At 38.1% G+C, this 17709-nt stretch overlaps 1 protein-coding gene across 1 annotated transcript in view; it reads left to right on the top strand.

Annotated features, from left to right (window-relative positions):
- Positions 1 to 12765: 12765 nt before the first annotated feature.
- The window catches only part of C2H3orf85 (chromosome 2 C3orf85 homolog), a 58303-nt gene continuing 53359 nt past the window's right edge, over positions 12766 to 17709 (top strand). The window contains exons 1-2 of the mRNA XM_075195564.1: positions 12766 to 12954; positions 13577 to 13710. Coding sequence (XP_075051665.1) covers positions 12906 to 12954; positions 13577 to 13710 — 183 coding nt within the window. The 5' untranslated portion in view covers positions 12766 to 12905. The remainder of the gene's footprint in view (positions 12955 to 13576; positions 13711 to 17709) is intronic.

Genomic DNA, 17709 nt, shown 5'->3' with positions numbered 1-17709 from the left:
GTCTCAAAGAATTGACCAAAAAACGTGACACCTCTGCCGTAAGTCCACCTGATCCTGCTTTCAACATCCAAAGCATGATGGAGGATTATTTTCACGACAGCATAGAAATAGACACATCAGACAGTCCCTTTAAATACTGGGAGGTAAAAAAAGGAATTTGGAGACCCATGTACCAACTCGCATTGCACTGTCTAAGCTGCCCACCCTCCAGTGTGTACTCAGAAAGAGTTTTCAGCATAGCCGGGAACCTTGTCAGCGATCGGCGAAGGAGGCTACTCCCTCAAAATGTGGAAAAGATGATGTTCATAAAAATTAACTTTAATTTCCACGAAGAAGGCCTTTCCAGCAAATTACATCAAAATACTGAGACTTCTGTAATGGTGGATTCCAGCGGTGATGAATTAATAATGTGTGAGGATGATGTACAAACTGATCAGGGTGAGGATGAGGCTGAGGACGATGACAACAACATCTTGGTACGGTAAAGTTCATTAACAGCACTGTTACCTTAGGTGCCTTAAGGCCAATGTTACCTTGTTTTGTGGGGGCCCAAACCAAGCAGGAGTGCTACTTTTGTGGCTGAAGTGCTTGGTTTGTTAAAGTGTGCATGTCCTTTTTAAGATCCAACATAAGGGAGAGTGGGAGGGCCCAAGAACAATTCCATCTTGCACCACTTTTCCTTTCAGCTACCACTGTGTTCCAATGTTACCTACATGTGCTACATACTGTTGTGTGCTTTGCAAAAATCTTAGACACCCATTGATGATGCAGATGACTCAGCACAACATTTGGACATGGTTTTGTCTACTGTAAAAGAATTGACCAAGATTAGTAACACCTCGACTGTAACTCCACCTGATCCTACTATCAACATCCAAAGAGTGGTGAAGGATTATTTTTATTTTTTTTGAACGCTATAAAGACAACAGTTTTATTAACAAAGAACAACATTACTTGCAGAAGTAATGTAAGCATGGATGTCTAAATACATGTATATATGTATTACCTTCCACTTTGCTGCTGTTTCATCAGTATTGCACAAAGTGCTTGTAATCTGCACTTTACGGCAAAGGTAACTAACTATATTATAATTTTTTGTAAATTGGAGCTTATTCGAAGCTCAGTGATGAACTTGGTTTTTGCTGTGAATTACAATGGCTCTTTTTAGTGCATTGTCTGGCACCCTGGATTGGTCTGGGTCTGATAAAGGCAAGGAAGGGGTGGAGCGATCAAATGAACCAGAACTGATTTCATAATCCAAGGACAATTCCATCTTGCAACACTTTTCTTTACTGACACTGCTGTGTGGCAATGTTTCCTAGATGTGCTAGGAACTGCCGTGTGTTTGAGTCATTGCTCTGTCGCTTAGCATCCAGCCAGGTCACTGCAGTCTTTGTTTCAAAGTGTATGAAAATAATATTGTGACCTGTGAGGTGGTCAAAATTGAGTTCAAATGATTTGAAATTAGTGTTATTGAGGTTTATAATAATGTAGGGGGGAAAAAAAGCAAAAATATTAGCAAAAAAAAATAAGGATTTTAGACCAAAATCGGGAACCAAAACCAAAACACACAAGGATGGTTTTGCCAAAACCAAAACACGAAGTTAATCCAGATCCAAAACCAAAACCAGAACATGGGGGTCAGTAGACGTCTCTATTTACATATAATACTATCTTTAATTTTTCTTAGTGTTTATGTACATGAAAAATGTTTGGGATTAATCTTGCTATCTTTACCAATTCTTTGTTCAGCTTTAATTTTTGCTAACTTATGTTTTCATATTTTGTTAATGTATTTATTAATGTTCTGTTACTTCTATTTTTTAACAGACAGAATACTCTCTTTTTTCCTTATTACCTCCAATACTTTCTAGGTAAGCACATTGGTTGACTTTTTTACCATACTGTATGTACTTGCAACAGTATTTATTTACATTTTTGTAAACATTTCCTATTTGGTCTCCATGATTCTATATAACCCTATACTTTCCCAGTCCACAAGCTTCAATGCTCCTCTGAGCTAAGTAATCATTTCCCAGAACCTCTACTTTCAAGGTCCAATTTTTTACCTGGGTATTTAAAAATCAGGTATGATCAGGGCCACATTTCTCTTTTGCTACATTATCAATTTGTAATTATAATTTAATTGCAGTACAATTGTGAAATTGGTGATGTCACCAATAAAGCTATCTAGCATGCAACCTGCATCACACTGTAGGTCCAGCTTGTTTTGTATAATCAAAACAATCCACTAAACACTAGTGACTGCTAGTAAATGTTAAATTCACATATTCTATTCTAGCAGAATATTTTGCGCTAAACAGAATTTACCTCCATTTACATTCAATGGCCAAAGTAAGCAGCAGGTTTTTTTGAATAAGAAAAGTAACTGGCTAGTTTATGGATTCAAACATAAAATACAGTTACAAATATGAAATATTACTATAACAAACAATAAAGCAACATTCCTATGAAAAAAAATGTGTGTTTTTTAACACAAATCTATGTGACAAGCTATAGGAAGAATCTTAGTATTAACCATTTTACATGGTTTGTTTCTTTAGACTGCTATTATTTATTTATAATTCTACACAGTGTCATGTGACTACCATGGCAATCACAGTCACCTGGCACATTTTGTATTGACAGTGAGGCTTTGGAACAGCCCTCTGAGTTCTCTCCGCTCCCCTCTATGTACTGTAAAATCCCCCTCCACCGTTGCTTCCCCCTCTGCCTTCACATGACATTCTGAGAGGTGTGAACCTGTCTGTATGTTACTGGCAGCTATAATTTGCACTTTCCAGAGAGATTTGTAGGACAGGTAATAAAAAAGATGCTTAACAAGGTACTTATCTTGCTGTTAAAAGAAAGATAAATCAAAACATGTATGTGCTTTAAGCTAAAAGAGAAACAATTCTGGACAATTTGTGCTCAAAAGACCTAAAGAGTTAGATGAGAGGTATGCTTTAGCCATTAGTGTGTAGTCAAATCTAAAGAAATCTAGAAAGAAGACTCTTTCTAAGCAAAGCTTAAAACAACAGATAAAAGCAGTCTGACTTCCAGTAACCGTCTCTACATTTCTTGCATACTTTGATTAATGTGATATATTTTACATGGTGAAATAATAAATGCATCCATCATGATCAGAAATAACAGTACATAAACAACAGATGCACACATAAGCTTGCATTGCATACTTGATTTATTCTTGAAAATGAAAAGCACCAAAACTTATATAAAAAAAATAATAATGATTTTTTTTGAAAACTTTATTGCAAATGCTTTTAGCAGCTGTAAATTTTTGTCTTCTATATTAACCCATATGGGTATCTTTAAAAAATAAAACAAATATTTATTTATATGATGCATTATAAATAAAATATACTGTTTTTAACTTGTGCAAACAACTTATAAGGCAAGACTTTTATAGTTAAACACCATCATCATCATTGTGTAAATATAAGTATTTATATATATATATATATATATATATATATATATATATATGTATATATATATATTGTGACTGTGTGAGGTAGTCAGGTACCATCTCCTGGGGTAGATGGCAACGACAGCAGCAGTAAGTTACTTGAATGTAGGGTTTTCCGCTTATCTGGCCTCCACCTGTTTTATTGTGGTAATCAAAATAAACAAAACATAAATAAAAACCTTGCCTGTTTGGCACTTACTAAACATTCTCCAACGCCCTCTCTGAAGTGTGGAACCTTGTGTCCCAGACACCTACCAAACACATTAACAAAGTTGCTCACCACAGCATTGTCTCTCAGGAGGCATCCAACCTCTTCCCCAAGACTGAGACCCAGATTGAAGCAGAGCTGCAACTTTTTAACAGGCACATCTCAGGTGCAGCTTCTAATCAGTCTACTGTGAGCCTGCAGACCAGAAGACCCTGACTGGGCCTTTGTATGGAGCCCATCCTGCCTCTCCATACAATACTCCAGGGACCTTTAGCAGCTTTTACTGAAGCCGAACACTCTTTTGGAATCTCCTTCCTATACAAATCAATCTCCCTGGATTTAAAAGCACTATTCAAACCAGTGTCACAATATATATATTTATACATTGTATCGCCTGGCATAATCATGTGTCACGAGACGCGACGGTACGCCGCATCCTGGCGTGATCTAGCAGCCGGGCACGTGCATTAGCTACTATGCACTGTTATTTTTTCTATAGTTTATCTTTGTGGCATAGAGTAGGAGGGTGTAGGGACATCCTCCAACACCAGGGGAGATCTCCTATGAATTAAATTGGTTAATTTATGTATTTATATATGTCCCTGGTATTTGTTATTATCTATGTCAATTCTAGCTAGTAAATTAATTAGCAGCCTCCTGAGGCTGATTGTCAGCCCTGTCCTCCTCTTTTCTGATTGGCCCATCAAAGTATTTAAGGCAGGGGGGGCTTAGCCTCACTGCCGGTTATAGCGTCCAGTTCCCTGTCTGTTAACCTGCTCCTGTGCTGTTTGGTGTATACCTTCTGGATTGAACTTCTGTGTATGACCCCTGCCTGTACCTTGGACCTTGCCTGCTTGCCTGTGACGCTGATTAATTTGCCTATACTCTGGACCCCGCTGTATTTCCTGTGACCCTGACCTTTGGCGTGTTACCTGACTATTCTGCTTGGCCTGACCTGCCGCTACGGTTTTGTATTACTAACTTACACTACATCTGAAGTTAAGTCCTGGGGGCATCTGAGTACCGGTGAGCGTATAAAGCTCTATGGGAAAGGTGGCTGCTAAAGGTGAAGACCTCCGCCAACTAGTTCTGTAAGTTTGTGAACAGACCGTCAGCGTAACATCATGTAAATAAGACATACTTGAGAACAATATGCACAATCGGTACAGATAAGTGCAATAATAAATGCATGGATGCAATTAACAGAACAAATTGCATGGCTTATAAAGAAAATTCAGCATAAGACATGACAGGGACAAACGAGGAAGATGAGGGGTGGACAGATAAGAGACATACGGTAGAGGATCCTACCCAGGAGAGTGAACATTCTAAAGAGGGGATAATTAGAGACAATAGACACAAATGGGAAAGTAGGCATAGTGGTGTTCTCAAGATGCTGAGGGCAGGATGGTATAGAGGCCTAGATGGAACCATAATGGTGCAGGGGCCTAAAGGTGCAGAGGTCAAGATGGTGTCCAATAGAGGTGGTGCAGAAGACTAGATAGTGCAGAGGGCCTAGATGTGCATGGGCTAAGATCGCACTGGAGCCATGATGGTGCAGGGGCCACCAGGGTGGAGGAGCTTGGGTGGTTAATGTGGTCTCACCGGACTGAAGCCAGGGGTCTCCCTTTCTCCTGTTGCAACAGGTTTAGCTAGGGTCATAACGTTGTTGCAAGGCTCTTTTCCAGTCACACTATCAAATGGCTCTTGGGTAAAGGACAGGTGGCTGACTACACCGGAGTTGGTACGTTAGGGGCTCTGGTTGTGCAGGTTAGTAAAATGAAGGGTGATATTAGACTGTCAGTTGTCAGTTGTGAGAGGTCACTGTGGGAGCATTTTGGTGTTTACTGAGGCTGGTGCTTATACAGGTGAGGATCCAGGGGGTGTAGGGAACAGGTTTTGCAATGGCCAGATTTGTTTGTCGATACTGACTTGCTACCACCAGAGGTGGTAGCAAGTCAGTATCGACAAACAGGTGGCCAGTTAATTGGTCATGCTTATTTTTGGCTGGCCTACCTAGTGGTTGCTAGGTGTATTAGTGGCTTGACCTGATTTTTTGATCATGTCTCAGGGAGTTGTCATCTCCAGTAGGCTAGTTAGTCTTATCTTGTTGTTGTGACTGCAACCAGATAGGCCAGGTCGCTCTTGTTCGCGATACTGGCCCACAGCTATAGGCAGGCCCGGCGCTCCCAATAGGCAACCTTAGGCAGTTGCCTAGGGCGCCGGGACCTGCAGGGCGCCGCTGACTAGATTTTCTAATCTAGTCAGCGGCTTGGGAGAAAAGTGCAGCGGCGGCAGGGTGCTCTTCTTTTTTTCAACCAAAGTGTGCAGTGGTATGTCCGAGTCTGCCACAAAAACACTCATGCACAAAGTATATAATTTAAAAATAGTTTATTCTAACATATAAAAAAACCATATTAGGTACAACCAATGTGGGCTGTTATCGGTGCCAAACCAATTATTAGCGAGGTAGGTGCACCTACCCGCCAACCAGATAATATGTGTACCAGTCCAGCAACTGTATAAGAGCCGTTCCACTCTATTATTGTAAAGATTGTGATATGATTTTCACGGGATATCCAAACCCTAATATTAGGGATAATAGTATGGAGAATACAGTGATGTATTTGGGAGGTCCAACTCCGGAATTAATGGTAAGATCCAATACGGAATGTCAAAGGTAACAAAAAGTCTCTTACCAATTATGGCAATGTATTACAAAACCGGTACCTTGATATGTACTATGTACTATGTACCCAAAATGGATCCTCCTCTTCTAGATGTAGATATTATACGGAGCTCCGTGTATAGCTCTTAATCTCACCACATCAACTCCAAACACTAGCGCGCGGTCCCGCTGGTGACTGACGTCATAGGAGTGCGTCCCCGTCTCCTCCGGGACTCATCAGAAGTATAAAGGTGAACGGTAAGTAAAAGATGCACTGGTATAGGCACTGATCCGAAGTCCACAAGAATAATTTAAAATTGTTTGCTGTTCACCTGACGCGTTTCATCCCCATATAGGCGATTTCCTCAGAGATAAGTTTCACACTGACTTCGGTCGTCTTTTAAGATCATGCTTATCACAAAAATGTCTCGACACACTGTGAGATCTCAAACCCTTTAAAATATTTCTTCTATGCTCATTGAACCGCAGTTTAAGTTTTCTTGTCGTACGACCTACATAATATAGGTTGCAACTGCATCTCAGTAAGTAAATTACGTTAGAAGAATTACAGTTACAGAAGGTCTCTCTATTACTGGTTTGGAGTGTGTTAAACCTACAGCAAGGGGAGGAGATAGATATAAAAAATTATGCAAACAGGAGGTATACTGGATTTATCTCTTAGATACATTGTACCCTGTAGGTTTAAATGAGTCTCTTGAACTTAACGACATCATATGATTGGGTTTATTAACAAACTAGATGTCTGCCTATGTAGTGATCTCTCTTTTTCCTTCTTTTATTATCTATTATCTAAAATATAGTTTTTTTTATGTTCTATGTCTGCCTGTCAGTAACGGTAGAGTCTGGTATCTATAAAATCTTTGAAATCTTTAAAGACTTTATACCTTTCTGATTATAGTCTAATGTTTATTAAATTATGGACCTAATAAATAGCAATTTTTGCTAATGTCAATTCATCTTTATGTTGGAATGTCAGTTAAATAGAATAATATAGAGATATATATATATATTTTTAAAAAAATGGTTATGTGTGTAACTTGATAAACACTATGTGTATATATGTGTAATTATATGCATATATATATATATGTGGAGGAACAACTAAGTGTATGGATACTTGTATGTTTTTGAGAAGAAATGTCAAAACAACAAGAGAACACCACTACATATGAAAAATGTCAACTTGAAAATATATGTAGATCTTTGTATATATATATATATATATATATATATATATATATATATATATATATATATATATATATATATGTGCTTTTTCTAATGGATATAATATCCTCTACAAGTATAGGGGCGAAACACTCATGCACGAATTACAAAGGGTTACATTTTTTACCAGGTGTTAATTGTCTGCAATTTGCTGTGGTCTTAAAAGACGACCGAAGTCAGTGTGAAACTTATCTCTGAGGAAATCGCCTATATGGGGATGAAACGCGTCAGGTGAACAGCAAACAATTTTAAATTATTCTTGTGGACTTCGGATCAGTGCCTATACCAGTGCATCTTTTACTTACCGTTCACCTTTATACTTCTGATGAGTCCCGGAGGAGACGGGGACGCACTCCTATGACGTCAGTCACCAGCGGGACCGCGCGCTAGTGTTTGGAGTTGATGTGGTGAGATTAAGAGCTATACACGGAGCTCCGTATAATATCTACATCTAGAAGAGGAGGATCCATTTCGGGTACATAGTACATAGTACATATCAAGGTACCGGTCTTGTAATACATCGCCATAATTGGTAAGAAACTTTTTGTTACCTTTGACATTCCGTATTGGATCTCACCAGTTATTCCGGAGTTGGACCTCCCAAATACATCACTGTATTCTCCATACTATTATCCCTAATATTAGGGTTTGGATATCCCGTGAAAATCATATCACAATCTTTACAATAATAGAGTGGAACGGCTCTTATACAGTTGCTGGACTGGTACAAATATTATCTGGTTGGCGGGTAGGTGCACCTACCTCGCTAATAATTGGTTTGGCACCGATAACAGCCCACATTGGTTGTACCTAATATGTTTTTTTTATATGTTAGAATAAACTATTTTTAAATTATATACTTTGTGCATGAGTGTTTTTGTGGCAGACTCGGACATACCACCGCACACTTTGGTTGTTATATTTGTCTATTTTTGGGGTGCAGATCCCCAGCGTTGGTACCGAGTCTGAGCAGTCATTTCAGTACCGGACTAAGTTATATATTTTGTTGACTCTTCTTTTTTTCATCTCACACATGATCACTGACTAAGTCAGTGATCATGTGACAGTCTGTCGGCGGCGCCTCTGAGAAGTAAGTATCACACTGTCTGTCAGTGACAGACAGTGTGAATAAAGTTCTTTCAGATGCCCCCCTCCCCTCCCAGCATGCATCGCTCCACCTCCTGTGGAGCAGGCATTGAAAAGAAAAGAGGAGAAGAGAAAACAAGACAAAAAAGAGAAGAGAAGAGAAGAGGTTAGAAGAGTTCCCCTGCATCTACTGACCAGACTTCAGGAGAAAAAAGAGTAAATAAATAAAATCTAATTATTTGTTTATAATTTATTATTTTTAAAAAAGAGGGTGCCCAAAGTAGGGGGGTAAAAAAAAAATGGGTGGGTAATATGACTTTTTTTGGCACCTCATGCTCTATATTTGACTTGCAAACTATGGGGTAGAAATTCTACCCCATAGTTTGCAAGTCAAATATAGAGCATGAGGTGCAAAATAAAATTGTAATTTTTTTCCACCATAGTTTGTAAATAAAATATAGAGCATGAGGTGGCAAATAGTCATTTTATACCGTTTGCCACCTCATGCTCTATATTTTATTTTCAAACTATGGTGGTGGGGGTTTGACATTTTGCCTAGGGCGCTGAGAACCCTAGCACCGGCCCTGGCTATAGGGAGTGATGATACTATGTACTCGGTGAGAAAAAGGCAAGCTTAAATCTACCATTAGGCCTTCTTGGCTTCCCAGTCTCATGCCACGTGAGCAATACAGGAATAAGTATATGGTTGGTTTGGTGCACTACACTGGGATCCCCTAGAAAGTATTGTTATTTTCCCTTCATTCCAAGGTGGTTTTTGTTAAAATTGCATTAGACTGAATTCAGTCTGGAGCTCTAAGCAAACATTTCTGTCCACCTTGGCCACACCCCTGATTCTTCAGCAAACTATGGAGGTCTTCTGGAAAATCTGTCTCATGCTTATAGAAATGTGTACGCAGGTTTAGGTACATCTAATTTTGTAACATTTTCAATACATATACCACTAGCATTAGGCATAAGAGGACAGTGAATCACAGAATGGCAAACACAGCAGGGGCAGACTTGCTCAAGGAGGACAATTACTTCTAGGGTTTTCTTATTAGTTTCGACTGACCAAAACAGCCACTAGTTATCCTATCCTGAGTAGCTGGACTGTGCTGTATATGACCCTGCTCACTAATACCCCATTCATACTGCACCAAAATCCTGGGTTTTTCAAACGACCCGGGTCTTGGTGCAGTATGAATGGTACAAGTGAAAAATCCCGGGTCTAAAAACCCGGGTCTTCAACCCGGGATTTATCGAGGGGTAATTCCCGGGTCGGACCCGGGTTGCCTGCACTATGAATAAGAGAGAGAGAGAGAGAGATTTTTTTTTATTTATTTTTTCTTCATATTCCAGCTTTCAGCCAATTAAAACTGCTCTGGTGATGACTCCCACAAATTGCCAGGGCACAGACTTGTGCAGTATGAATGGGGTCAACACGGGAAATTCCCGGGTCCAAGGTGCAGTATGAATGGTGTTTCTGAGCTGGGACGCTCCGAGCCCCTGCAAAAACACGGCTTCAAAAACCCGGGATATTGCCGGGGCGACAGTATGAAAGTGGTATAAGTCTGTCAGTAACTGCCCAGCTAATAGGGGGACGGAGCTGTGGAGAAAGGAGAGCAAAGGTGAAGTCAATGAGAACAGGTGTGGGGCTACACAGGCTTGAGCAGCCCTGGAGGCTGAGAAATAGGAGTGGAGGCTGGAGTAAATGTGGTCCACAGAGTGAGAGTAAAGTCTGTAAGGTTAGAGGAGGGGGAACTGCAAGGAAAACAGGTTTTGGCTGTAGGTCTCACTGTGTGACTCTATCGTCTCTGTGTGCATGACCTTGTGCGTCTCCCTTACGTGTGTTTGGATGTTCATGTTTGAGAAGACATAACTAAGTAAAAAATTAAGTAAGGTTGTCGGTAAGAAATTGAGGATGCTGCAAAGAATTTAATTGAGGGGGTGGGTGTAAGGGAAGAACTTAATTGAAGGGAGACAGTTTGGGATTAATAAAATGAGGTTCCTGGGAAGTAATGAACTGGGTGGGAGGTGCTGGAGGAGAATTTAAATGAGGAGAAGGTGGTGAGGGAGAATTAAATTACATGGGATGGTGGTGACAAATTAATTACCATGAGGGAACTCATTCATCATAAATTGTGGTATGATTTGATCTGATGGGGAATTGATAATCGGGGTGCATGAATTGATCTGGGGCACATGAATTAATAATGCTTATCATAACTTCACATGCTGAAAATCTCACTATTAAAATAGGGTAACCATGTGTTAAGCAGCTAATGGCTTTATTTAAAAATAAACAGTCTACCCATATATTTCATATTATTATTTATTATATTTAGGCAGAATAACCTCAATTTGAGTGGCTGCTGTGATAATAGTGTTGTTTTATAAACGTATAGGGGTATATTTACTAACCCGATGGTTTGAAAAAGTGGAGATGTTGCCTATAGCAACCAATCAGACTGTAGCTGTTATTTTGTAGAATGTACTAAATAAATGATAACTAGAATCTGATTGGTTGCTATAGGCAACACCTCCACCTTTTCAAACGCGCAGTTTAGTAAATATACCCCATAATTTAATCATTAATAATTATTGACTCCAATTAATTAACTAGCTTTTATTAACACCTGATTTATGTATTGTGCAATATTTACATATTTTTGCAATGTTTTATGACTCTACCAGGTCTATGACAACAAAGTGACCAGATGGAGCTTCCCAAGGAGATATATACTAGATAATATATTCCAGTGTAACATGCATACCTGTATGCTCTGCATTTAGTGGCACTATGCTTATAAATGTGCATTATTTTTCTTTAGATGTCTTTGCTGGACTATTTTCTGTACTGTTTATTTAATAAATAATAATTTAATTTAACAATTCACATCAGTCCCTGCCCAACTGGAGCTTACATTCTAAACTTACTACCACACAAACACATAACATGGTTCATTTTCTCAGTAGCCAAAACTATCGCTGAAATGTTTGCCCTTGATATTGTGCTATTTAAAATGTCCTTTAATAAAGCTGATTAGTGTATTATTCTTGTGAAAATCATTATTTGTCCTAGGTGGCCAAACTCACACATACTTCATTTGCAAACCATCTGGATGTAGATCACTGTCCACATATACTCACTTACCTAACGTGAAAGATCCCTTAGGAACCCTAGAGGAAAATAGTTATACATATTTCACTTTATTGTATATTATTTTAAAATAAATAATTGCAACTCCCCCTAGGGAGCTAACAGTAGTATGATATGCTAATGTGTAAATGGTAAGCTTTTAATAAAAGTTTATATCATAGTTGCCTATAATTTTGGCCCCGCCCCCATAACGCAATGACGCAAACGAGTCATGATGTGGAGAATCACATCATGGAAGCTCAAAATCTGCCTACTTCACTGGGAGTAGGGAGAATTGCCAGCTCTCCAGGGATTCCAGGAGACCTACCTAAAATTCGGGAGTCGCCCGGACATTCGGGGAGATTTGGCAAGTATGGTTTATATAAACTAAGCCAGTCAAGTGGTGTGCACTAGGTTCTTTTGAACTGTTTTTTGCAGACGTCAGTTATCCCTCCCAGTGGTAACAACATTTTCCATATTGTGCTGAAATATCTTTGAAAGGCAGTGACTGTTGTCATCTGTGGAGTTTCTAGGTGGGATCTGCTGTTTGCATGCATTTTCGGAAGTGTGGGTGTCTGGAAACTGTTTGTGCTGTGGAACCTTTTGATATATTTATATTTTTGTATTTTCTGTATTTAGTTTTCTAATGGATAACCTTAAGAATCTGCATAGTATGTTTGTGTTACTTAGTGAATCAAACATTTGTTTTTCTTTTACTTCAACATAAATAATTACTGTGCATACAATGGTATTGTAAATGTAAAACATATAAGTGTATTTGTTTTGCACTTCACACTGTATTTTTTTCATTATCCAGCGTGGCATCCCTGTAATCTGCAGTGTAAAGTGCAAGCAAGGCTTGCCAGTTTCAGTGTATACTGATCTAGTCCCATGTTAATCAGTATATAAGCATAAGTTTGCAGGCTCAAAGGTCACAGAAAGTGAGTTAAGGACAGAACATAAGCCACAAAAACCATTACCGTAGGACTTCAATTTATTTATTACATATTTTTAAGCAGACAAAGCTGTAGAATTGTCAGAAAAAATAACTCACCTTTCAATCGCAATGGGTCATTCAGTGATTATCCTTGTTCATCTCTTTCTCCTAATTCAAGGTAAGACAATAAATATCACTATTTTTTATATTTGTCGATATTTTAGTTATGTTCTTAATAAAAAACACACAAACACTTAATCCTGACCATCTAGAGAAAAGACCTTCAGCTATACAAGATGTTATTGGTAAATGAAAACAGGATTGTTTTAAATTATTTACTGTATATTAATTTGATTATTAAATTCACATTTACACACAATTTAAACACAATTAGAATACATACAGGTTATTTTTTTCTACATTCTTTAATATTTAAGTTACAAAGATTTTCCATTTTAAATGTAAAAAACTCCTTTGCATTATGCTATTAATATCCAAAATAGTACATTATATAATGGGATATATGAATATACTGCTATTCACTTGAAATATACTATTATTTATCATGAATACACAGAATACATATTTTAGTTACATGTGTTGTCAAATTCATCCCACACTAAATAACATAATATCCTTATATGAACTGTATTTTTTTTCTATTGTTGTTACATCAATGGCTAGATAGATGGATAGATAGATAGATAGAAGTAATCAGATTGAAATTTAACTATTTAGCCTTTTTACATGTTTTTCAAGATAAGTACTTAATCATGCTTTTTAATTATTTATTGGTTTAGGTATTCTGGGGGCTCCATTTTTTTCAGAGGAAGCTACAAACCAATTTTTAAGACTTAAGAGACAAGCATTCTCCAGACATTTTTGGGAACCAGATCCCTCGGCGAATTCTTGGGGATCTACAATTACAGAAGAGGTAACATATAATGTTGCTGTTTTTGTTTGTTTTTTTTATTTTCATCTTCATCTTATAAAAGTGAATGAAAAATAACATTTTATACTTGTGTATTTGCTTACTTTTTAATTGGTCTACATTATATATTAAATGACATATAGTAAGTGTATTTGTTTATTATTAACAGTTATTTAATTAGAACCTACATGTTACGCAGTATTTTACAAATTATTATTATTCTTTCACATAAATCCCTGCCACACTGGAGTTTACAATCTATATTCCCAAACATTAGAGTTAATCCAATTAATCCTACCTCTATGTCTTTGGAGTGTGGAAGGAGACCCAGAGGAAACCCACATGAACACGGGGAAAGCACTGCACACAGATAGAGCCTTGATTGGACTTGAACAAAGTGCTGGGAGACAATGATGCTACAAAAGTGGAAGCTGCTCAAATCAATTTATAGGCCATAACAGGTGCTGAAAGGGTGGGGTTATCCTGCAAGGAACATACACACAACATTTTTTCCCCCAGCACACTGCTATAGCCAGCAACAGATCTGCCATTTCTACTGTAGATAAAAATGCAAAAGTCTTTGTTGCACACATTTGCAAATGTATGTTTAAGCCATCCTGCCACGCCAAGGCGCTTTTGCATATAGGATGGTCCTACTCTAAACAATGAGAGTCCCTATATTTGGGCCATACATATGTGTTTTTAAATTGAGAGCTAACTTACCAAAGAGGTACCCCAGAAGCCTCCAAATAGCAATCCAATGTCAGCACTCCCCCTCAGCTACTGACACCAACATGCCTCTCAGACAAATACAAAAGTGGAAGCTGCTCAAATCAATTTATAGGCCATAACAGGTGCTGAAAGGGTGGGGTTATCCTGCAAGGAACATACACACAACATTTTTTCCCCCAGCACACTGCTATAGCCAGCAACAGATCTGCCATTTCTACTGTAGATAAAAATGCAAAAGTCTTTGTTGCACACATTTGCAAATGTATGTTTAAGCCATCCTGCCACGCCAAGGCGCTTTTGCATATAGGATGGTCCTACTCTAAACAATGAGAGTCCCTATATTTGGGCCATACATATGTGTTTTTAAATTGAGAGCTAACTTACCAAAGAGGTACCCCAGAAGCCTCCAAATAGCAATCCAATGTCAGCACTCCCCCTCAGCTACTGACACCAACATGCCTCTCAGACAAATACAAAAGTGGAAGCTGCTCAAATCAATTTATAGGCCATAACAGGTGCTGAAAGGGTGGGGTTATCCTGCAAGGAACATACACACAACATTTTTTCCCCCAGCACACTGCTATAGCCAGCAACAGATCTGCCATTTCTACTGTAGATAAAAATGCAAAAGTCTTTGTTGCACACATTTGCAAATGTATGTTTAAGCCATCCTGCCACGCCAAGGCGCTTTTGCATATAGGATGGTCCTACTCTAAACAGTGAGAGTCCCTATATTTGGGCCATACATATGTGTTTTTAAATTGAGAGCTAACTTACCAAAGAGGTACCCCAGAAGCCTCCAAATAGCAATCCAATGTCAGCACTCCCCCTCAGCTACTGACACCAACATGCCTCTCAGACAAATACAAAAGTGGAAGCTGCTCAAATCAATTTATAGGCCATAACAGGTGCTGAAAGGGTGGGGTTATCCTGCAAGGAACATACACACAACATTTTTTCCCCCAGCACACTGCTATAGCCAGCAACAGATCTGCCATTTCTACTGTAGATAAAAATGCAAAAGTCTTTGTTGCACACATTTACAATGATGCTAACCACTGCACCACCTTATGAAATTCAAACAATTTAAACTAGATATGAATGGAAATTGTTCTTCACCGAAATAATCCAAAAAATTTAATCAGTCACTAAAATTGTTTTTGAGGCAATTTGTAGATTCATTAATTTATTTGTTTAAAGGCATAACAATATAATCAGAATCTAACAAACTAAAATACAAACAATAACAATCCAATTCAATTAAACACACTCACACAAAACAGCCACACATATCCTTTGGCTATAAAGAATGATAACTGAAGAAATATTAGTGAAGTGCCAATCCAGGAATTTGTAGGATAGGATGAATAAATACTTAGCAGAAAATAAGCACCAATCCATGGTTTGACAAAGCTTTAAGAACTTGGAATGGCAGTTCCATTCTTGATAAAATGTGAAAATATGGATCATCAAACTATAGGTGTGTTTGACAACTTTTGTAAATATTAAAGACAATGACACTGTTGCTGGCAAGTGCAAGACAGTTGATGCATCCTTCTTTAATATTGCCTGGAATTGGCAAAGATCTGTGAATCAGTAAAAACAGCTATAACACAGTTGTACAACACACTTTTCAAACAGGTGTGTTTCAAAAAGCATAGAGCTGATGTATACATAACCAAAACAGTTGAAACATTTATGTTGTTTCTACCACGATACATACATGATGCATATACAATACATACATCGTCCTGCTCATACAATTATTAAGCCAGGATGCACACATAATATATGAAAGATTACATCTTTTTTACATAAACTATTACAATTTGGAGAAAACAGTACATGCAAGTATTTGCAAAGCATTTTGCAGGCTTAGTTTATTGGGCCAAAAAAATGCATTAAAATCATGCATAATCTCCAATAATGTAGGAAATATTTGTACAAATGCTTATTCACTCAATACCAATAATATATGTTGCTCAGTGCACCACTCCACATTGATGTACACAGTGGAGTAACACAAAGCCAGCTTTAACCTTGCATTTGTTAGTTTTCTCCATGTGATGGGAGTCAAGTAGCATAAAAGGTATAGCTTTTCATAGACTTAAAAAATGAGCTCCTTCACATGCTTTTCATAAAGTATCTGAAAAAGGTCATGTCTTAAAAATTAACACTAGCAAGAATGTGAAGTTGAGAAGATAAACAAAAAGTAATCCATAATTGTATCCAAACTATCCTCATAATTACATATTTGCTGAATGTAATTATAAGACACTGTTTTTCACTTTAAATAGTGCACTTCAATCATTTCAACTTATAAACCTCAGAAAACAAAATTGGTTGGTAGGAATTGTTTCTGAGAAGCATTGGGTGGTAAGAATTGCTTCTAAGGGGCAGAAAAAGAAAAAATATTGTGCAGTTGGTTAATATTGAAAATTAAAGACAATTTACATGGACATATGTCTAAAACTTGGAACTATCTCTGGATAATAGGAACAGTTGACAATTATAATTCTATACAAAGGAGAATGATCAGTGTGCATTACATATATCTAACATTAGTTGAATAGGTGAATGCTTTGGAAAAATGCATTAAAAATGCATATATTTTGGTTAGTTATACATAGAGATGAGCGCACTCGGATTTCTGAAATCCGAGCCCACCCGAACGTTGCAGATCCGAGCCGGATCCGAGACAGATCCGGGTATTCCCGCCAATTGCAAAACTGAAACTGAGGCTCTGAGTCATAATCCCGCTGTCGGATCTTGCGATACTCGGATCCTATAAATTCCCCGCTAGTCGCCGCCATCTTCACTCGGGCATTGATCAGGGTAGAGTGAGGGTATGTTAGGTGGTCCTCTGTCCTGCTATATCATCATCATCATCATCATTTATTTATATAGCGCCAACATATTCCGTAGCGCTTTACAATTGGGGACAAACGTAATAAACTAATAAACAAACTGGGTAAAACAGACAAAGAGGTGAGAAGGCCCTGCTCGCAAGCTTACAATCTATGGGACAATGGGAGATTGACACATGAGGTTAAGTATACATTTTGCATCTTGGCCCAGCCAGACTGCAAAGGTAAGGTGACTCATAAGCTAAATGATCCTGTCACACAACAATGTTGGTCCGGGGGTAGTTGTCTTCTGTGAAATTGTGTAACAGGCTAAAGGTAGTGAGGTTAAGATGGTGGTTGAGGAATATTATAAGCTTGTCTGAATAGGTAGGTTTTCAGAGAACGCTTGAAAGTTTGTAGAACA

Source organism: Mixophyes fleayi, chromosome 2 (assembly GCF_038048845.1).
Source record: "Mixophyes fleayi isolate aMixFle1 chromosome 2, aMixFle1.hap1, whole genome shotgun sequence".
Lineage (NCBI taxonomy): Eukaryota > Metazoa > Chordata > Amphibia > Anura > Limnodynastidae > Mixophyes > Mixophyes fleayi.
This window is presented reverse-complemented; position numbering and strand designations above follow the sequence as displayed.